The sequence below is a fragment of the Hypanus sabinus genome, chromosome 8, assembly GCF_030144855.1.
Source record: "Hypanus sabinus isolate sHypSab1 chromosome 8, sHypSab1.hap1, whole genome shotgun sequence".
Classification (NCBI taxonomy): domain Eukaryota; kingdom Metazoa; phylum Chordata; class Chondrichthyes; order Myliobatiformes; family Dasyatidae; genus Hypanus; species Hypanus sabinus.
Genome location: NC_082713.1, coordinates 149,866,607 through 149,889,097, shown reverse-complemented (window position 1 = coordinate 149,889,097; position 22,491 = coordinate 149,866,607). Strand labels below are relative to the sequence as shown.

At 38.3% G+C, this 22,491-nt stretch overlaps 2 protein-coding genes across 4 annotated transcripts; one reads left to right on the top strand and one right to left on the bottom strand.

Annotated features, from left to right (window-relative positions):
* Window positions 1-6,584: 6,584 nt before the first annotated feature.
* LOC132398587 (dnaJ homolog subfamily B member 9-like) lies at window positions 6,585-11,138 on the bottom strand. Of its 2 annotated transcripts, none has more exons than XM_059978242.1 (3): window positions 11,008-11,138; window positions 9,110-9,338; window positions 6,585-8,376 (listed from the first exon to the last, which is right to left on the bottom strand). In XM_059978242.1, the coding sequence occupies exons 2-3, from the start codon at window positions 9,324-9,326 to the stop codon at window positions 7,937-7,939; spliced, it is 657 nt and encodes a 218-aa protein (XP_059834225.1). In that variant the 5' UTR covers window positions 9,327-9,338; window positions 11,008-11,138; the 3' UTR covers window positions 6,585-7,936. The 2 variants fall into 2 exon arrangements, with proteins under 2 accessions (XP_059834225.1, XP_059834226.1); XM_059978243.1 differs by having other exon boundaries at window positions 9,110-9,352; window positions 11,008-11,105.
* On the top strand, window positions 11,120-21,248 carry LOC132398586 (THAP domain-containing protein 5-like). 2 transcript variants are annotated; one of them, XM_059978240.1, is made up of 3 exons: window positions 11,120-11,299; window positions 18,754-18,946; window positions 19,042-21,248. In XM_059978240.1, the coding sequence occupies exons 1-3, from the start codon at window positions 11,217-11,219 to the stop codon at window positions 19,591-19,593; spliced, it is 828 nt and encodes a 275-aa protein (XP_059834223.1). In that variant the 5' UTR covers window positions 11,120-11,216; the 3' UTR covers window positions 19,594-21,248. The 2 variants fall into 2 exon arrangements, with proteins under 2 accessions (XP_059834223.1, XP_059834224.1); XM_059978241.1 differs by having other exon boundaries at window positions 11,225-11,891.
* Window positions 21,249-22,491: the final 1,243 nt, after the last annotated feature.

The window sequence follows — 22,491 nt, the reverse complement described above, 5'->3', positions numbered from 1 at the left end:
TGAGGAGAACTTCCAGTCGAAGTTTTACGAGGCTTGCCCAGTGCCGTTGACTGGTGGCCCAAAGGTAGAAAAAGCAACTGATGGATCACAGCCAGCATACCTACAGCTGGCTGTCCAGAAGCAAATTTACATCAGGCAAGAGGCCGTGAAACAAAGCTATGAAATACACTTCAGGCCACGAATGTACAGTGCCAGACACAAAGTCTACACATACATCTCGCAGGAAGAAAACTGGCTACTGGATACCAGCCAGGATGATCGTGGTCAAGCAGCAGAGCATCAGCTGACAGACGGACAATTTATCAGGTAACATTTGGATGATATATGCCGGTGAACTGACGAGGGCTCCCGGAGAAGTTATAAAAGTGTCCTCGGTTGATGAGGCCAGCATCCCAGCAGATGAACAAATGGATGCTTCATCTAGAGAAGAAGGGATTCACAGTCCACTGCCCTTGACGTCATCTAACCAGGAAGGAAGCTGCCTCCCAGCAGCCAGATGACCATTACCAAGCGGGATGGACATTTCATATTCCTCAGTTAATCTCACTTATTCCTTTCGGCTTCGGTTCCTATCTACTGGGCGGGGGGGAGGCAGAGATTGATCGCGAGAATGTGGTGAGTAGGCATGCAGACGATTAAAAACGTGGTGAATCAATTGAGCATCCTACATGTGGGAGGCGCTCTCTTTAGGGTGGAAGCTTTCCAGCGCGCATGTTTCGTCTTGGCGGGCCCGGTTCATAGCTCCCACACTGCATATTGCTCAGAGTGCACAGTTACTAACAGGACTCAGTAAACTCATTTAACGACATGGCTCCGCTGTCATTCTTGCCCCACAGACACATAATAGTCACCAGCAGTTATATTTTTTATATTCATACACAAAATGCAGGTATTGTTGGCAAGGTCAGTACTTAATACCCATTCCTAATTGCTCAAACTCAAATACTTGCTGAGCTATTTCAGAAGGCAATTAAGGTTCAGGCACTTTGCTTTGAGATTAAAATCAGATGAAGACCTGATCATGCCAGATTTCCTTTTGTTCACCTTTTTATTTTAGTATTTAGCAACACTTTAATCACTGCAAATGGACTCATCATGGACGCACAGGCCAGAAGAAATATGCTGCTTCCCAGTCCCACCTCCAAATGCAGATGCAGCCATCTAACCCTACTAGAATTTTGTATATTCCTAGATCAACTCTCTAATGAATACAAACCAGGTTGACCCAATCTCTCTGTAGTGGCCACAGCAGGCAACCCTAAGGATTTGTGACCTCATCACTGTAATAATTACTTCATAGGTTTAGGATACGTATTTGATTCTTTATCAGCAATTAGCAAACATACTATCTTAAAGTGATGAAAGTTAAGCATACCCAAGTGTGAGCTAAGTGTAATTGAGTGTGCAACAAAAGATATGACTTCCTTCGGTCCCCAGCAACAAACTGCAATAGGATAAGCAGTTCCTCACAGCAGGATGTGAAAACTATAGAAAGGGTGCAGAGGAGATTTATAAGGATGTTGCCTGGATTGGGGAGCATGCCTTATGAGAATAGTTAAGTGAACTCGGCCTTTTCTCCTTGGAGTGACGAAGGATGAGAGGTGATCCCACAGAGGTGTATAAGATGACAAGAGGCATTGATCATGTGGATAATCAGAGGCTTTATCCCAGGGTTGAAATGGCTAGCACACAAGGGCACAGTTTTAAGGTGCTTGGAAGTACATACAGAAGAGATGTCAGGGTTAAGTTTTTTACGCAGAGAGTAGTGAGTGGGTGGAATGGGCTGCCAACGACGGTGGTGGAAGCAGATACAATAGGGTCTTTTAAGAGACTCCTGGATAGGTACATGGAGCTTAAAAAAATAGAAAGCTATGGGTAACCCTATGTCATTTCTAAAGTAAGTACATGTTCAGCACAGCATTATGGGCCAAAGGGCCTGTATTGTGCTGTAGGTTTTCTATATTTCTTTTCTTTTTTCAATATTTTTATTGACCTTACAAAAAAGAATACAGAGTACTGGAGGATATATATCATATATCAATTACAATATATTTGAATCACATTTATAGTCTCATTACCCCATATTCATGTAAATTAAATTGAATTGTAATATTGAAAAGTAATAATTTTATTATACAAAAAAATCTAAACCCATTACCAAGAAAAAGCTGTTTGGTAAAGAAAGAAAAAAGGAAAAAAATCCTTATCATATTGTAAAGCATATTATTAGCCAACATCTGTACTTGATAACAAATAGATTTTGAAAATAATTCAAAAAAAGATCCCCACTATGTTAGAAAGTCTTGTCTTGATTCAGAAATTGAAGAACGCTTAGCCATTGAGCATGAGTAGGCGAGCAACATCCTTCCACCTAAGCGACAATGCCCTCCTAGCTATAAGAGAAATAAAAGCCAAAATGTGCAAATCAGGTGTCTCTAAAATAATATCTCTTCCTCCAACAATACCGAATAAGGCAGTCAAAGTTTTTGGTTTAAAATTTACTTTAAAAGGTACAGAAAAAGTTTGAAATACTTCCTTCCAGTATTTTTCAAGACTCGGACATGTCCAGGACATATGAATTAATGAAGCATCTCCACTGTTACATCTGTCACAATAAGGAGACATATCCGAATAAAAATGAGACAGCTTATCTTTAGTCATGTGGGCCCTATGGACCAGTTTTAATTGTAGGAGGGAGTGACAGGCACATAACAATTAAGGATTAACCAATATAAAAAATCATTCCAAGTTTCCTCAGAAACTAAAGTCTGTAAATTTTGTTCACAGATATTTTTAATTTTGTCTAAAGGAACATTTCTCATTCCAAACAACATACCATAAATATTAGATAATGATCCATTATGAAAAGTCTTCAAATTAAAAATTACATCTAATAAATTCTTATCAGGACTTTTAGGAAATGTATGTAATTGAGATCGCAGAAAGTCTCTAATTTGTAAATATCGAAAAAAGTGGGGTTTTGGTAAGCTATATTTAGCTGACAACTGCTCAAAAGAAAACAGACTTCCTCCAACAAATAAATCCTGAAAGTATTTAATACCCAGTCTATCCCAATCTTTAAAAATTACATCAGTCATAGAAGGTTTAAAAAAAGTTAGAAAAAATGGGACTTGAAAGAGAAAATCTCAATAAACCAAAATATTTTCTAAATTGTACCCAAATCCTCAAAGTATGTTTAACTACAAAACTATCAGTTAGCTTACTTAAAAATAAAGGAATTGATGATCTGAGAAGAGAGATAATGGAAAATTTATCAACAGAGTTAGCTTCTAAAGAAACCCAAACCAGATTGTCCTCTAGGTTAATATAATATAACCAAAACATGAGATTCCATATATTGACTGCCCAGTAATAAAACCTAAAATCTGGTAAAGCCATTCTTTTTAGCTTTTTGAAGATGAACTTTATTTAGTCGAGAATGTTTATTTTTCCATATATATGAAGATATGATAGAATCAAGAGAATCAATAAAGGATTTAGAAATAAAAACAGGTAAGGCCTGAAAAAGATATAATGTTTCTATGTTTCTAAGCAAGAATACGTAACTTATTCCTTTTGCATGACTATTTACCATATAGACACACAACACAGAATACAATGCAGGTAGAAAACAGATGCATAGCTCCTCCTCTCTCCATACAAGTCCTGCTATCCAGGGAATAAGTCTGGTGAACATACAAACTCTCTGTGGCAAATATATTTCTTGGTAATGAAACATAAACTCCACACCCTCTACCATGTGCTGTCTCACCAAGTCCCTGTATAACTGTATCAAGACATCCTTTCTCCTGTTCCATTGCAATCACAGCTAATGATATAGTCACCTTCTTAGCTGCCTGCTCCCTTCCACAATTGCTTTTAGGGATTGAGTACAAAGACACCAAGATCCTCTTATCCATCAACATTTAGCACCTCTTAAATAACCATCCCTTCCTGTTCTACATACCCAGGTGAATAACTTCCCATTTATCCATGTTGTATTGCATGAATGTCCATTTGTTTAATCCATCTAGATTCCCTGAAGCCTCATTCTGTCCTCCACTTAGTAGCACTCAGTTTCAGCTAGATATGCAAATAACTTACAAGAACAAATAGTTCTCCATTTGATGTACTTTTTAATTAAAGTATAACATCCTCATTGCACTAGCACATAGAAAAGCATCTTGCTTTCAGCATAAGTGGTATGCTAATCTTTACCACAATTTATTCCAAATTAGTCCAAAAGATTAAAACTTCTAAATTTAAGATACAAATCTCTGCAGATGCTGGAAATCCAGAGCAACACACAAAATGCTGGAGGAACTCAGCAGGTCCAAGACTGTTCTTGACCTAAAACATCAGTTATTTATTCCCCTCCATGGATGTGGTCTGATCTGAGTTCTTCCAGCAATCTGTATGCTGCTCAGTTCTTAAGTATTGTTTAGCTAGAGCTTGGCTTTACCATGGGTTGCTTTAATGCATTTCTATCCTTTTTAAGTAAATATATCATAAAACAATTCTATTTGATCTTCGTCAGCTAACCTCATCAAGAATGAAGGCTTCAAAGAAAGTCAATCTAACATCTCCTGACATAAACCAATGTTAATTCTATTAGTTTAGATGGGTCAGAATTGGAATGCACATCTGGGATTTCTCACAAGCTGTTCACCTCAGATTGGCAGAAAAGTCAAGTGGAGATTTATACCTAGTATATATGAATTATATAGCAAAAATGCCACAGAATTTTGGTGCCATCTTGTGGCGTTAGCTATTTCATCTACTTACAAGAAGCCAAATGCTAACGAAATAAGTTTTAAGAATTTAGCTAGAATTTAAATAAAATTCAGAAATCTTTTTATTGCATAATTACATCAGAGCTCTACCAGTGCAATTAGCAAAGGCTTATTTGAAGCTTGATTCTTCATTTTAACAAGCATTCTGCAGAAAGGTTTACAAGGAATAGGCAGGTGTAAGAAAATCCAAGGAGACAGCAATATTCAATTAATTTGCCAGAGCATTTTTTGTTTAGCTTTGCCCAGATTCTACAAAAACTGGACAGAGTCAAGGTGGGAGTGGGAAAAGAAACATTTAATTAAGAACTAAGAAATCCCGGGCATTGGGTTGTAGACTAAGCTAGTTTCATCGCAGGTTCAACCCTTGCACCACTGAGGCCAGCTTCAAGAGGCGATGGCTCAAGGAAGATGTCTCTGCCAAAGGTGGTGTAAGGCCCTCCTTCCCACCTCTAACCTTCAGGTCATCCTTAACTCCACAATCAGGGTCACATGAAGCTATGGGAGCAGTTGGTTCATCGCACAAATCCTGGTTATGCCACCTCTTGACGCCAGGCAATCTCTGAAATGTTGAAAATGGCTGGGGTCACCCATTTGTCAAGACACTGCACAGAAGGCAGTAATAGCAAATTATTCATATAGAAAAAATTGCCAAAGCATCACAGTCATGGATAGAGAAGAGAATGAGAGCAGATGGGAAGACAGATGGAAGATCATGATCGCCCACATTATACACATACTGATGATGATGACAACAGGGGGTGTATTTTCCTTCTCTGTGTTACTATCATTGGGGAAGTAGTACTGAAGATCCGCAGTCAATGTCTCAAGTATAGCTTATAGTTAATTTACACTGGTCCTTAAGGCTGTTATGGCCAGGGGTGGTAGTGGGTATAAGCTCCCATTATCTATTAAGTGCTCCCATACCCTGCATTTCAAACAGCTTCTTAAAACTAAGTCCAGCTCCTAGCCTTCATGTGTGGCCAAGCTACTAATCCCAGGAGAACCATTTCTACAGACAGGAGCAGCAGCAAATGCAGGCTACTGGTGCTTTAAAACCAGTCGCTTCAGACAGATGAGACTCGGCAGCCGTGGTTGACAGCTCATCTAGAAGGAAAACTGATCTCAAACCTCCGCTGCCTTGTGGCTATGTCCACTCATGTGCAAGGCCATGGGAGTAAACCCCAAGGAAAAATGCATAGCCAGAATCGCTAAGGAAGTCCTATATTGAGTTCATTGCTGACTGGCAACTCCTGTGATGCTGCTGGTGCCAAATTGTATCAGTCTCTGTCGCTCCTTTGGATTCAACAGCTATGTGGAGAGGGAGACAGCTGCATGGTCAATAGCTTGCTGACCAAATTGCATTGCCCTGGCTTGTGTATCATGTGGGGAAGCTAAGAAGTAACATCAACAGAGGGCCTCAGTAATCAACAGCTTGTACTGTACTGCTTGTGCAAAACAAATTTCACAAGTGTCAGGGAATATAAACTTGATTCCTATTCATTGCTAGTAGCACAGAAAAACTTCAGAGATGTACTAAAAGACAGGAGAAACTGGTGTTAAAACTACCAGTGTTAAAATGCAAATCTTTTTGGATAGAAACATTGAGAATGTGATTGTGGCCCTGAGACTCTCCACTCAAATGGTAGAGGAGTACATTGAAATTATTGAGGTAAGAGTCTTGAACAAAAAAAAATGACAAGTTCTATCAAACTTTAGCAAAGTAGTGGTAATAAAAAAGATATACCATGTAAGAGTACCATTGAAAGAATTTTTGCATATTCAAACCTCAAAGAAACCATGGGAAAAGTGTTTATTTAAACAATACAAGGTCTTATCAACTGGATTTATTTAACAAGTGCATTTTGGAAAAGTGCTGACATTTTGGACACATATCACAATTTTAAAAACTAATGGAGTCTGCAATCCAGGAACAGGTCTCTGCTTGCTAATATTGCACACTGGACAGAAAACAGTTCTTCACCTGTTTTTCAGAAAATGAAATGAGGTAATCCAGATTTTATAAACTCTGTACACTCTAACCTAAAAGATGGAGACAGGGCAACTGATCACAATGTAACTAAACATCTTTTAAGTAATACAAGTTTGCTAAACATGCCAGAGTACATGTTAACTGTAGTTATTTAAGAACAATTTAAATAGCTTGTTGTTAGCTAGATAACACAACAAAAATCAATATGGATCTGAGGAATGGAACTTATCCTCACCTACACACAATTTGAAAGTTGATCTTTTATCAGAAAAACATGCTATGGTTTATAAATTTGTAAATATTATTTTTATAGAACCCAGTTTAGGTATTGTTTGAAATTAAATTCTAATTTCTATATTAAAATGTGATTTTATTCAGCACTTTGAACTCCGCAGGAATTAAGTCTTCATATTTTAATTTTCTTAATGTATACAATTTCAAATTAACAAGTTTTAACTAAATGCTCGATTTTGCTATACCAACTGTTCAGATTCAAACAAGGCATTTCCTCACAATATATGCTTTTGCAATGCAATTATTTTCAAATCTAAGGCCCAAAAAGTCACGGCAATATAGCAAATCCAAAATTACATCAAGTGTGAAGACCTTTCAAGCCGTGAAACAAAAGCAGTAAGGCATGGGTTTAGCATTCACATTCAGAAATCAAAGACAAAATATGGTAGCTCATATTTCTTTAAAAAAACTGGTAAGCTGGTAACTAAGTCAAGCGATTAGGACAGGACTTCATTTGTCCTGTAATGACAAAATCTTCTCTTGAACTTAAAATGCATGTGATACTTTAGAATTAAGCAAATGCAGACGCATTTGAGTAAACTGCTGCATAATTATTTCTTTTAAACCTGTTACTTTAACTTCCGGAGCTAGCTGTTACTACAATTGTTACTATTGCTTTATTCATACATTTGGAACTTTACTAAGAAAGTGTATACTACTGCCAAGTACATTTTCTAGCTTGAATTAGATCATTGCACCCAATAATTTCTATGAAGGGCCTCAAAAACTAACAGGAAAACTTTTTTTTTGTGCAAGTCAGCTCAGCTACTGCCATTCTTGACACTCTGCATGGGAAACAAACCATGACACATAAAAGCTGTCAACCACACTGTTACATTTGTTGTACTTCCATTTAAATTTACGGCACTGAACAGTCCGTGTACGTGGTGACCATGTTCCCTCGCCGCTGCGTGACAGTCTTGCAGTGCTGCTTCCCAGTGCTTTGAAACTTCTCAGTTCTCACTGTGTGCTTGTGTGTGCTGCCAAAAGTGTTGAATGAGAACATCTTTTCCATGTCTTCAAATACATCATCAAACAACCCACCTCCAAAAGGAAACTGTCTATCTCCAAAAGAAAACCTATGTGCATTTTGTGCTTCTTGATGTGCCCTGAAGTGACTGTTGAAATGTTTCTTGTGATGTGCTCTGTGGCCAAAATCAAAGTCAAAATCCTTAAGAAAGTCATCAAAATTAAAATTAAAAGAACTAGTTTGATGGCCACCGCCGCCTGCATTGAAAAATTGATGACCCATGTGATCATATTCTTTCCTTTTCTTCTCATCTGAAAGGACTTCATATGCTGTAAAAAAAAAGAACGTAACTCAGTTACGCAGAAACTTGTGGATGTCGTGATCGCGTAGCAGTTAGCGCAATAATATTACAGTTCAAGGCGTCGATGTCTTGCAAGAGTTCAATTCCAGCGTCCTCTGTAAGAAGTTTGTGAGTTTCCTCCCACAGTCCAAAGGCGTACCGGTTAGTAGGTTAATTGGTCTTTGTAAATTGTCCTGTGGTCAGGATAGGGTTAAATCAGGGGTAGCTGGTGGTGCAGCTCAAAAGGGCCGGAAGGGCCTATTCTGAGTTGTGACTCCAAATAAATATACAAACTATATTTATACTAGTCAATACTATATATCTACACTAGAATCACAATTAGCAGACTGGTCAAAGTCCTGTATAAAATTGTAGGTTTTAGAAAGAGTGCCTTAAGAAGTCCAGAATAGATAGATAGAATGGACATACAAAGCACAGGATGGCATGTTGAGAGGCCAGAATTTCTTTGATTGGATGTGGGGGGGGGGGGGGGGGGGGGTAAAGAAAGGATAACACTGGCAAGAGGTTAGAAATGCATGGGAAGGTCATTTTGGTCCCTGTAAACCACCATTTGATAAGGAATAGATATAGATGAGATTATTTTGGGAGGATTGGTTTAAATTTTGTGCTGGAACTGTAATCTTCCCACAAGGATAAAATCTATATCAACAGATAATGCAAATAAAAGAGCCACACAAACAAAATCCATTTACAGCTCTTACCTTCTGCAATTTCCCTGAACTTTGCCTCTGCATTAGGACTTTTATTTTTATCCGGGTGGTATTTCATTGCAAGTTTGTGAAACGCCTTCTTTATTTGCCGGTCAGAAGAATTTTTTGGCACGCCCAAAATTTCATAGTAATCTTTCTTCGCCAATATAAATTCCGATATCATTAAAATGCAGACAGCAAAAGCAAAGACCGACTGTGCTGTTGCCATTGTCAAGATTTCCTGGAAAGCAAGACCTGCATTATAATATATAAAATAATCACACACTGCAAACATTCAATTAAATAGGCATTATTCAGTCAAGTTTAAATTTCTCTCAATCTTACTAACAAAAATCATGGGAAAGCCTCCCAGAGTTCATTTGCTTCTGTTAAAATTGCAAAAGTTGTGATGAAATAAGCAAAAATCCAAGAGGTAGAGACAATAATTAATACAGAACATGATTTGAGCAGCTCTTCTACATACATGGGAGAAAGTCAGATTTACTGCAGTTAAATGCACTACATTCCCACATGAGATTATATAACTACTGAAGCTTCAATTATAGTTATACCAGGTGCCTGAACCTGACTTTTGGGAATGAATATGGATCAGTTTTCCACAGATTTGAAAAGATTTATTAATAATACATATTCTGCATACTTCTTGATGTAATCTTAAACAGTGATCAAGTTTTCTGAATAGCCTATCTTTTAAATAAGTATTTCCCATCTAAATTAGGAAACTCCTAACGATCAGTAAATGCCCAGCAAATTAATTGGAACAGAACTCTTGCTTTTGCAAGACAGAAATAGAAATCTTGCAGCTTCTTTTAAAAAAATATCTGGAGCACATTCATATTTCTATTGGGATAAACATTCTGAGAGATTATTAAAGAGTACAATTCAAGGTAAGCGCTGTCAGATGTAATGTACTGAAGTACTAACAGTTCTGCTAAGTAATATACTTTAGGAGGAAATGCAATTTGATTTCCTGCACTTTATACTCAAATTCTGAACATCGACAAACAGAAACTAAAACCACATTTATTACCCAATGGTATCTGCACTGAGTTAGTGGTGACAAACCTCCTTAATCTACATTAGAATTTATAAAATGGGAGATCCCGAAATAGGGATATGCAAAACTTTAATATCAGCAAATGTCTTGAATTCCTCTCCCGTTAATCTCCAAGGTAGACCTTAGCCTCCCCCACCCCCCAACACCAGGAAACAAGCAGAGCCGTTCTCCTTTGTAGGCTTGATTCAAAGATATGGTTAAAAAGACAATGCAGCCTTGTACAGTCCAGCATCTCTGTGCTTCCTGTTTAAATTCAGTATTTTTGTCAGGTCCGTATTCCTCACACCCAAATACAAAGCTGACTGGAACAGAGTACAGCACTGGACAGAAAACACCATTATGACGTTGTTGAACTGCAGATTAAATTTCAGTCTGGGAAAACTACAGAATAATCCGTGCTCCGTGATGAACTACCCACCCACCCCACCCCGCCCCCGCCGCCCATCAAGGTGGGGCAGAATAACATTTTGACAAAAATGCACATCACACCAACGAACAGGAATCCGACAACCCTTCAGAAACAGGGATGCTCGAACTCATCCTGACGTGACTTTCAGCAGCATCGCACTTGGTCACGGGGCCCGCTATTACCACACCGAGACCAAATGCAGCCGGGGTACTTTGACCCCCTCAGCCGGCCGCCACCCAGAAAGAGACACTCCTTGTTGCGAGGAGCATCAGCCACCGCACTTTAACGACGGTGGGTCGTATTTGTGGGGTAGGAGAGCCCCCAGGAAAGGGAGCGTTTTAACATCAACGAAGGGCTGGGGCAATTATTAATGGGGTCACGGGGGCAAGGACCCTCCGCACGGCCCCTCCCTGCCCCACTCACCTCGTCCGGCGGTTCCCACTCCGCCCGCCGAGCACCAAACACACCGAACAACACAACCCAGCACCGGCGGGCCCGCCTCCACCTGCAGCCCGTTCCTCCACGAATCACTCGCTCATTGGCCACCCTCGCCTCGCGTCACCTCCACCTCTCGGTGACCTCACGTCCGCTTGCTAAGGCGCCTGCGCGGCTAGCCCAGTTGCCCCGCAGCGATGACCAGGTACTGCGCGGTGGGCAATTGCTCGAACCGAAGTGGCCAGTTATCGTCCGATCATCAGAAGCTCGGCTTCTACCCGTAAGTATAGGGTCCCGGAACGTCGTAGCCGGCTCCAGTACTGTGAATAGCTGTGCTGATGTTTATAATAGGTAAAGGGTCAGGAACTCCGTTAAGGTTTATGACGCAAATATCAACCTTGTTCTAAGTCTGAACGTTTTTAATATTGCTGCAAATTCAGTACATCTGACTGGAATCATTCCATCCCACATGGATGACAACTTATACCTAAACGTGAATACGCTGTGGTATTGTTGGCAAGCCTCCCAAGGACCACAGCCTTGTGTTTTGGAATCTCAATGACCCGGAGAGCTCTGTCGGCTGAAGTCAGGACTCTTAGACGGGTCACCCATACCAAAAAGGTCAAAGGGCAGAGGCCAGACTAAGAAAGGTCCGCTGGTCCTACAGGTTCGGGGGTTCAGCTCAGGGCTAACGACCCAGACTTAACGGAACATTTGAGTATGACAGTACTCCTCGGTCTCTACTCGGAACATGCATGATTGGCAGTGGTGAAAATCGGGAGGAAGCTACTGACGCGATGAAGGAAGCCCTGAATACCGCAAGAGATGGAGGACCTTCATTGCTGCCCTAAATACCAGCGGCATAATGGACAGTAAGTAAATATTGCTTACAAGTGAGTTAGGATAAACTGTCCAAAATCAAGGCTACTCGTGACCAAAGGATATTTTTTTAAAAAAAAAATCATTGCGTTGCTAAAGCTACAAATAGATATTTACATAAAAGCGAATGTGCATTTAGGGCAACACCAGGTAAAGCTGATTTGAGTGCTGGAGGAAGAAAGACGCTGAATGTATCAGTCAGATATTTTCACAACAAGGTAGGTATGTATTGGGATGAACGAAATAAATAGATTTGAGGAAGTTGCAAAAGAAAGCTATGTTGATTAAACTTGGTCCAAAATTTCACTAATGCTTCTGAATATGAAAAGGTGGTGAAAGATGCTCTATTTAGCTGGAAGCAAACAGTAGCAGGCAGATTGGAGTAGATGATTGAATACTGAAGATCAGCACAATTAGGAAATGATACGATTTGAGACAGGAAAAAATACTTGGTGTGGGAGTGAAAAGTTATATTCCAGAAAGATCTACTCAAAAAGATCTTTGAGGACAGAGGCAGGAAGAAGTAGAGGGGGAAAGTGAGAAAGAGTAAATGGAACTTAACAGGTCTCAAGCGGAGTTAATCAGTACGCTGCTGAGGATATAAGGTTTTGAGAAAACACTAAGTCCTGTGAACTTGGAGTTGTAGCTAGGATGTCAATGTCAAATGACTCTTCAATCAGTCAATGGTAAATAGTGCAATATCAAACTGATATGTTCAGATGAAAATTCCAAAAACTTATGATTAAAATCAAATGAAAATAGAACATTTACAAAAGGTGTTGCAGTTAATAATTTTTACCTTCCAATGAAATGTGTGCATGCACAAGACAACATACCTTTTAAATTTGACTTCAGTGTCTGAAGGACTATATCCACCTTGTAATCTGTAAATACAATCGGCCCTCCTTATCCGTGAGGGATTGGTTTCGGGACCCCTCGCGGATACCAAAAAAATGCAGATGCTCAAGTCCCTTATTCAATCTGTCACAATGCAGTGGACCTTAGGACCCAGCGGAACCCCAGACCTTATTTAACCTGTCTCATATTAGGACCCGGCGGCGTGGCTCTGAATCCCCAGTGTTTCTGTTCACGAAAACAATCACGATCATGATTGAAAATAAAGTGGAAATAATAAAGCGATCGGAAAGAGGTGAAACACCATCGGTCACTGGAAAAGCGTTAGGCGACGTTGGTCAATGATCGGAACAATTTTAAAGTATAAAGTGAGAAAGGCCCTGCCCCGAAGGAAGCTACAATTATTACTAAGCAACGCAGTGGTTTAATTATTGGGTTTTGGGTTTTTGATCCTTCCATCACTGAAACATAAGTTCTTAAGCTTTTTATATGCATAGAAAGGTAAAATATATACTAAGACAAACGTTTGACTAACTGACGCTAAATAATACTGGATGTACCTGTTCCGACGTACTTAGTAAGAGACCTTCCAATTTTTTTCAATCCCGATCCATGATAACCCACACACATCCTTTAAATCATCTCTGTATACTTTAAATCATCTCTAGATTACTTATAATACCTAATATAATGTAAATGCTATGTAAAATAGTTGTTTTACTGCATTATTTAGGGAATAATGACGAAAAAAATCTGTACATGCTCGAACAACAAACACTGGAAGAGCACTTCCAGGTTTTTTCAATTCGCGGTTGGTTGAATTCACGTATGCGAAACTCACGGATAAGGAGGGCTGACTGTATAAAGAAACATGCTTTTTGAGGCAAATTTGAGCTAACTTTGCTGGGCTAACAGTAAAATAGTTTGAGTATATTATTGGATGTAGCAGCCTTTGAGTAAGTTTTATTTGATTATTGTGTTGTAAATAAACTATTCTGTAGTGAAACTCAAAAGATCCAACAGCACAGATCAATGCAATTCAGTTTATCATGCCTGTTCAAGCTCTTTTTAATTTATCCAAACTTTACCACATCTTTGTTCCTTTCTCCATAATTCTACAATTTCTTTTCAGACATGTATCCAGTTCACTTTGGAAAGATGCACATAAGTATACTTCCACAAGCTTTATGTTAACTTTATGGTAGCCATACATTGAAATACATGATAAATATACAGAAAAAAATCTGAATTATAGTAAATCACAACAGCTCTGCATTTAAAAAAAAACTTCTCCATTACTAACTAAAATAGTTGTTGCTTTACAATGTGTCATAGTGTTCAATCCTTCTACTGTACAAGGTCAGAAAACAGCATTGGGTAATGGTTGATTTCACTTTCGTTGACAGTTATGTCTAAAAACTAGCTCAGGAGTAAAAATGCAATGAAGACATTTTGATAATGTGTTACATAAGTATAATATTTTCCTTTTCAATTATATTGCATCGTGATGAAGTATTGATATTTAATAGCAATGTTAGCAAAAGCTGAAATAATAGCATTTGTAAAAGGAAAAATATAATTCGGAACACCAGTCAATGATTACTGACAGGAAATAAATCATGGGCCAGTCAAAAAATTAAAATTTCAGTCATTGCTTTTGATAAACACAGTTATAACATTAATGTACTGCCCATGTGGCAGTTCATCTCCTTCAAGACATACCATCAATATGAAATAATGTAAGTTCTACATAAAATGGGAATGGTAGAACCATAAGCAGGGCACTTGTGGAGAAAAACAGAGTTAAAGACTCTTCATTGGAACTGAAGTTCTATTAGGATGTTGTACTTTATCATCATCTACAGTTTATTTTGTTTTTTTAATGTGAAACTTCTATTAAATTCACAAATGACTCCCTTACCCAAACCTTGGTCAACTGTATATACTATTCCAATAATGATTACTGAAACATTCCATAGGTGCAAAAGTAGCTTGTCCTGTACTAACCATTGGTTGCCCATCACCCATAGCTTCACTAATTTGATTGGGTTGAAAGTTATAATTGCTACTGAAAAGTTGCTTTGGCATTTACTTGTAAGTATATTAACAGTCGTAACAAACTATGTTTTTATGGACAGAGCACAAGGTCTATTATTATTTTAAACCTGTTGTGTTTTCATTCTTAATAAATCTAACTTGCATTGTAAAGGTGTCAAAGTGAATTTTACTATGTATAATCATTCATTGATTTAAAAACTTATTGTTGTTTAATTGAAAACCATTTTTAGCCTCAACAAATCTGATTGATGATGGGTGAAATGGAATTTATAAGTGCTAACTATACATTTAATAAAATCTAATACCTTGTACTTTTTGTTTTTCCTGCTGCAATTTACAGAAGTTTGTTGTACTCCTTTAGGGTATTAATACAATTGACTTGGCCTAAGCTTTCTTCTAGAAAGGATAGAAAAGCAATCTTGCTCTGATCAAACAGATACAGCCTCTGCCCTCCACCTTGATATCTTTGGAAACTTGAGCTATAAGTGGAAAGTGAGATTAATATAATGAGAATCCAGTTTAATATCACTGCCATTGTCATAAAATTTGTTAACTTTATGGCAGCCGTACATTGAAATACATGATAAATATACAGAAAAAAATCTGAATTACAGTAAGTATATACATGGCAAAAACAAAATGGGATGTCAAAGGGTTCCTGAATCTCTGAGTATGTGTCTTCAGGCTTCTGTACCTCCTTCCCAATGGTAACAATAAGAAGAGCGCACATCCTGGGTGGTGGGGTAACACATAAATGATGGTTGTACTGAATCAAACAGTTTTATGTGGCTGTATGGAACTCAAAAACAAAAAAATTAGTCTGCAAATGTGTTAGTTCCAGAACAATTAGAAGATGGGGATGATCTTTTAAAAAAATGGAAATGTAGTGTTCACATGAAGGAAACTTTTAACAAAGAGAAATTTTGATCACTTTTTTTTTAAAACAGTATTTTCTTTAATTAGTATCAGAAAAGTACAGCACAGGAACAGCCCCTTCACTCCACTTCAAGCATGCCAAACCACTTTAAACTGCCTACTCCTATCGACTTGCACTGGGATGTGGATGAACCAGGAGGAACGTCGTCTGCTGAAGGCTAAATCTGTGGCATTCAAGTCTGGTGACCCAGGCCTATACTGGAAAACCAGATATAATTTACGGAGGGCTATTTAAAGGGTGAAGAGACAATTTGGAATGAGGTTGGAGGCGACATCAGATGTACAGCATCTCTGGCAGGGTTTGCAGAACATTACTTCTTACAAAGCAAAACCCAATAGCATGAATGGGAGCGATGCTTCACTACCAGATGAACTCAACACCTTCTATGCACGCTTTGAAAGGGAGAACACAACTACAGCTGTGAAGATCCCTGCTGCACCAGATGACCCTGTTATCTGCCTCAGGTGTTAAGCTGTCTTTAAAGAGAGTGAAGTCCTGTGCGTCAAGGCGGAAGGTCCAGATGGAGTACCTGGTCAACCAACTAGCAGGAGTATTCAAGGGCATTTTCAACCTCTCACTGCTACAGGTGGAAGTTCCCACTTGCTTCAAAAGGGCAACAATTATACCAGTGCCTAAGAAGAATAATGTGGGTTCTAACGACTATCACAGTGGCAGTCACATCAACAGTGATGAAATGCTTTGAGAGGTTGGTTATGACTAGACTGAATTCCTGCCTCAGCAAGGATCTGGACCCATTGCAATTTGCCTATCCCCACAATAGATCAATGGCAGACCCAATCTCAATGGCTCTCCACACAGTTTTACAACCTGGACAACACAAACACTTATGTCAGCATGCTGTTCGTCAACTATAGCCCAGCACTTAATACCATCATTCCCACAATCCCTGTTGAGAAGCTGCAGAATCTGGGCCTCTGTACCTCCCTCTGCATTCTTGACTTCCTAACCAGAAGACCACAATCTGTGCAGATTGGTGATAACATATCCTCCTCACTGATGATCAACACTGGCGCACCTCAGGTGTGTGTGCTTAGCCCAGTGCCCTACTCTCTAAATACACATGACTGTGTAGCTAGACATAGTTCAAATACCATCTATAAAGTTGCTGACAATACAACCATTGTTGGCAGAATCTCAGGTGGTGACGAGAGGGTGTACAGGAGTGAGATGTGCCAACTGGTGAACTAATGCCGCAGCAACAACCTGGAGCTCAACATCAGTAAGACGAAAGAGCTGATTGTGGACTTCAGGAAGGGTAAGACAAAGGAACACATACCAGTCTTCATAGAGGAATCAGAAGTGAAGAGAGTGAGCAGTTTCAAGTTCCTGGGTATCAAGATCTCTGAGGATCTAACCTGACCCCAACATTTCAATGTAGTTATAAAGAAAGCAAGGCAGCAGCTATACTTCATTAGGAGTTTGAAAAGATTTGGCATATCAACAAATACACTCAAAAACTTCTATTGATGTACCATGGAGAGCATTCTGACAGGCTGCATCACTGTCTGGCATGGGGGGTGGAGGGCGGGGTGCTACTGCACAGGACAAAAAGAAGCTGCGGAAGGTTGTAAATTTAGTCAGCTCCATGTTGGGTACTAGCCCAGAACATGTTCAGGGAGTGGTGTCTTAGAAAGGCAGCATCCATTATTAAGGACCTCCAGCACCCAGGGCGTGCCCGTTTGTCACTGTTACCATCAGGCAGGAGATACAGAAGCCTGAAGGCACACACTCAGCAATTCAGGTACAGCTTCTTCCCCTCTGCCATCCGATTCCTAAATGAACATTGAACCCTTGGACACCTGCTCACTTTTTTTTATATCTTTTTTTCACAATGTTTTAATCTATTCAATATACTATTATTTTAGCTTTACTGCTTGTACAAATTTAATTTTTGATTCTGTACCGATTTGAGTATTTAATCTGTGCTCTCCTGGATTTACTCATAGCTGTATCAATAGCAATAAAAATAATTTATTATTACATTTTTCTATATTATGTATTGCATTGAACTGCTGCTGCTGCTAAGTTAACAAATTTCATGCCACATGCTGATGATAATAAACCTGATTCTGACCATAGCCCTCCATACCCCTACCATCCAGGTACCTATCCAAGCTTCTCTTAAACATTGAAATCGAATTCACATGGACCACTTGTGCTGACAGCTTGTTCTACACTCTCCCCAGCCTCTGAGTGAAGATGTTTCCTCTCATGTTCCCTTTAAACTTCACCTTTCACCTTTAAGCCATGACCTCTGGTTGTAGTCCCACTCAGCCTCAACTGAAAAACCCTGTTTGCATTGACCCTATCTATACCCCTCATAATTTTGTATACCTCTATCGATCTAACATTTCTAACATTTAACTGTCGTTCATTCTTTGTAGCACTCCTCTGTTTTTGTGGATGGTTACGAAGAAAAAGAATTTCAGAATATATGTTGTATACATTTCTGGCATTAAACATACCTTTGAGATCTCCTCTCAGCCTTCTGCATTCTAAGTAATACTGTCCTAACCTATTCAGTCTTTCCTTATAACTCAGGCTCTCCAGACCTGACAATATCCTTGTTAATTTTCTCCATACTTTTTCAACTTTATTTACATCTTTCCTGTAGGTGGGTGACCAAAACTACACACATTACTACAAATTAGGCCTCACCAACATCTTATACAACTTCAACATAACATCCCATCTCCTGTACTCAATACATTGATTAATGAAGGCTAATGTGGCAAAAGCTTTCTTTACAATCACATCTACCTGTGTGGCCACTTTCAATGAATTATGGATCTATGTTCCAGTAATTGGACCCTACTATGTATAATGATTTAATCTCAACAATTAGCTTTTTCTTAAAAGTTACTTTCCATACAGGTGCATAGTATTGTTACACTGCAACATGTGCATCAGTTAAGAAAGCTGTTGCAGAGAACATAAGATTGATAATTATTATTATGTTTTATTATGTTTTTCTCTTTGAAAAGGTTTCCACTCCAAAACAAAGAAAGACTTAGCAAATGGATCAAAAATATGAAGAGAGAGAACTGGTTCCCTACTAAGCATCAGTGCATTTGTAGTGACCATTTTACTGCAGATTCATTTGAATGGCGCTGGGGTATACGCTATTTGAAGACACATGCTATACCAACTCTTTTCTCATTTCCAACTCATCAACAGGTAAGATTATACCTTAGTTTGTAAATTAACGGTTTAAACAACAAGTAATGCAATAAAAATCTCTTCACATCAAAAGCATAAAAATTATCTTTCAGGATAAGAAGAAAAATATTCGTCGTATTCGTAGAAAAAGTATTTCACGTAAGGGAACATCAAAAACAAAACTGGAAATATTTGGTCCGGCTGCGTCAACTGATATCAAAAGTGAAAGCCTAGAGTTACCACTTGCTAGTGCACACTACGTTGAGCAAGCTGAAGGGAATGCAGGTACTAACACTGCACCAACTCTGGTCAATGAAAATCTGGAATTTGTTGTTCAAGACTTACCAATTGAGCCCTTCACAATTATATACGAGGTTGAAATGAAGCAATTGTTGAACAATACGCTGCCTGTAGACACTGAGGTTCTACATGTTGATCATTCATATTGTAGACAAAATACTGACAAAGCCCAACTGTGGGAAAAAATTTCCAGATTACGGAAGAAGATAAAAAAACTCAAGCAACAAGAACGGAGGACTACAGCAGAGCTTAACAGAATGGAAAAACTGATTCAGCAGCTGAAACAAGAGAATCTTATTTCTGAAGTGAAAATGAAGGTTATGGAAAATTGTTTTACAGAATTTGAATTAAACATTTTACAATAAATGTATTAAATGATGATATTAGAAATGTCTGTTTTAAAAATATTTTTGGAGAGCAAATGATTTAGTCAGATAATCCAGCACTTTTTATTACAGTTTTTGGAAAAGTATTAGAATTTACTTTAGTTAGATTCACTGCATTGCTCATTTAGAAATTTGGTTATTCATTTACTGAGTAACCAACAATAAATACACTAAGGACCTGTAATGCTAACAAGATGTTCAGATTATTTTCAAGTAGAACACATCAATTGTGTTACTGTCAACTGTTTGCAAACAAAGCAGATAGTCTGTACGAGAGTTCAGCTTGGTTTCTTCCAGTTGTCAGGTTCATTGTATGTATTCTTGGTAATTTTTAAATATTTTTTCTCATAGTCTTTTTTCAATTTCATCCATAAATGTAATTCCATTGTATTCTTTTTAGAGTGACTTTTACATTTCAATACAAGAAGTTCTGATAGCAGTTGTATGATATCCATAAGTCCTTGTACTAGTTGGCCATGCTTGATTGGCATTCCTAAAGTCATAAGAAATCCTCATTGACTCCATAAGTTCCCAAAATCACGAATAACTCCAAAAGCATATCAGACATTAATGTGGATATTAGTTGATCTTCCTTCTGCCAACTTAAAAGCTTCAATCAAAGCTTTTAGTTTTGTCTGTTGTACAGAGGTACCAGGAGCCATGTTTCCTGATGCCAGCACTGCAGTTCTAGAAACAACCATTCAAATTCCCCTCTCACTCATTGATAAGGCATTAGTGTATGTCATTCTCCATGCTCTTGAACTAATACTGATATTATGTGTTTCTCATTAACGTACAGAGTAAATGGTTTACCTGTATCAGGTATTCTTAATACAGACGATTCTTAATGTCACCTTTAAAGTTTGAAACACTTTCAATTGTTCTTCATGAAGAGTCACAGGGTCATCCGAGCACTTACTGCCTTTCAGCAATAGTCAATGGACCTGCCACTAGCTTGTCAATACAATGATTAACAATTGTTTTTATCTTCAGTACTGTGTATCTTCACTCCCTTGGTCTTCATTGGAGCAAGCTGACATAGCTGTCAATCTTATTGTTTCATCACTGTCATTCTCACGTGAGTCACTAGGGGGCTGCTGTAGCGTCCACATCATCCTGTAATTCTTTGGAGGTCAGATGGTATTGCTGTTCCCAGAGTCTGTCTGATTTAGCCTGTAATTCTCCAAAGTTTGGATGGTGGTAGTATCTCTGGAGACTGTTCAATGTGAGCTATAATTCCTCAGGCAGAGCTTCAAAAGTAGTTGTTTCCCAGGGCAGAGTACCAGCAGTAGCATCACTAGCAGTGTCACTCACAGGACTGCCCCCTTGAAGTCTCTGCTGTGCTTTCTATAAACAATGCACTTCAGTTGAATTACCCATGTTATATTTTCACTTGTTCAATTAATGCAGAGATTTACTATTTAGACTTTTTACTGTCTCTATCATGCTGCTTTCTTAGTTTTTCACTTTTCACGTTCCTTTTGATTGGTCAAAGACTTCACTCAACCCAGTAAACCTTTTAGTTGCTCACACATTCAATCAAACTGACCAGTCTTATCTATAAACCAGTAGCAGGCATTTTCTGGATCTTAATGCATGTCTTCTTATCCTTAATAAACTTAACACTGTTGGTATATTTCATTAAGACTTTTTCATTTAGCAAAGTTAAATGTTTCATTTACGTAATATTTCATAGGTTTCATGACTTTGGCCATTATTTTGATTCAATCTTAATTCACACGTACTTTGACCATAATCTTGAAATTTTAACAGGCTGGCCAGCTAGCTGAATTTAGTTCTTTTTCCTGTTCTCTGCTAGCTTGAATGTCCTTAAGTTTATTGGTGCACTCTATTGGCTTTTATTTTTTTTTAAATCTGTGCTTCACTGCTTGTACAAATTTAATTTTTGATTCTCTACCGGTTTGAGAATTTAATCTGTGCTCTCCTGAATTTGCTCATAGCTGTATCCGGTTGTGTTTCTATTTTACAGAGTTTTAAAATGGCTATGGAGCAGTTCCTCTCTCCTAACTCCCATCTGATTATGTTGAAGCCAGACAAATTGGAACATAGAGGAAGTTTTTATCCATTTTTAGGTGCTGAAAATTCCACTTTGTGTACAAAATTTTTCCAGGCTCTGAATCATGCTCTCTGACTATGCCATTCTTTGGATTCTTATATTTTTGATCCAAGGTTCTTTTAGAAGTCTGGAATGAGGGACAAAACTTGATGGTTCATGATTGTTTTATTAAGATTTGATAGAACAGAGGAAAACTGAACCGCCAGTGATAGAGTAAACTAAGATTAAAGATGGCATTGCTTTGTGTTTAACTCTTTTATACTCAGATGAGGAAAACTTCCATTCAAATCTATAGGTAAGTATTAATCAATTAGAAAGTACTTATTCAATACTGCAGTACCAAGTTAACCAATGCAAACACACTTATTCACTAAATGCAGAACAAAGAAGCTTCAAGAGCTATCCAGAATTATACTTTGTATAGCCAGAGATATATTAAACTTGCATAAAAGATAAGCAGATAATTAATAGTTAAACTGCAAAGAAAATAACAATTAAATAATCCAATCTAAGAATTAAAGAATCAGATCCAACATGGCGTATTGGGGTGTGGCCACTGTTGCACACGGACAGCTAATTGTAATCACAGATGAGAACTGAGGTGGGAACCAAAGATAACTTTCAAGATGATTGTCGATACCTTCAAATTCTTCATAGTTCCTAACTTGCTTAAGAAATGAAATCATTGTATTTTTACTACTGGCTGTTTCTGGCAGTTTCAAGTCTGAATGCTTGAAATTGTAGTGAGCAAAACAAATCTGAATTATTTTACTGCTTATTTCTGGGCAAATATCTGTGAC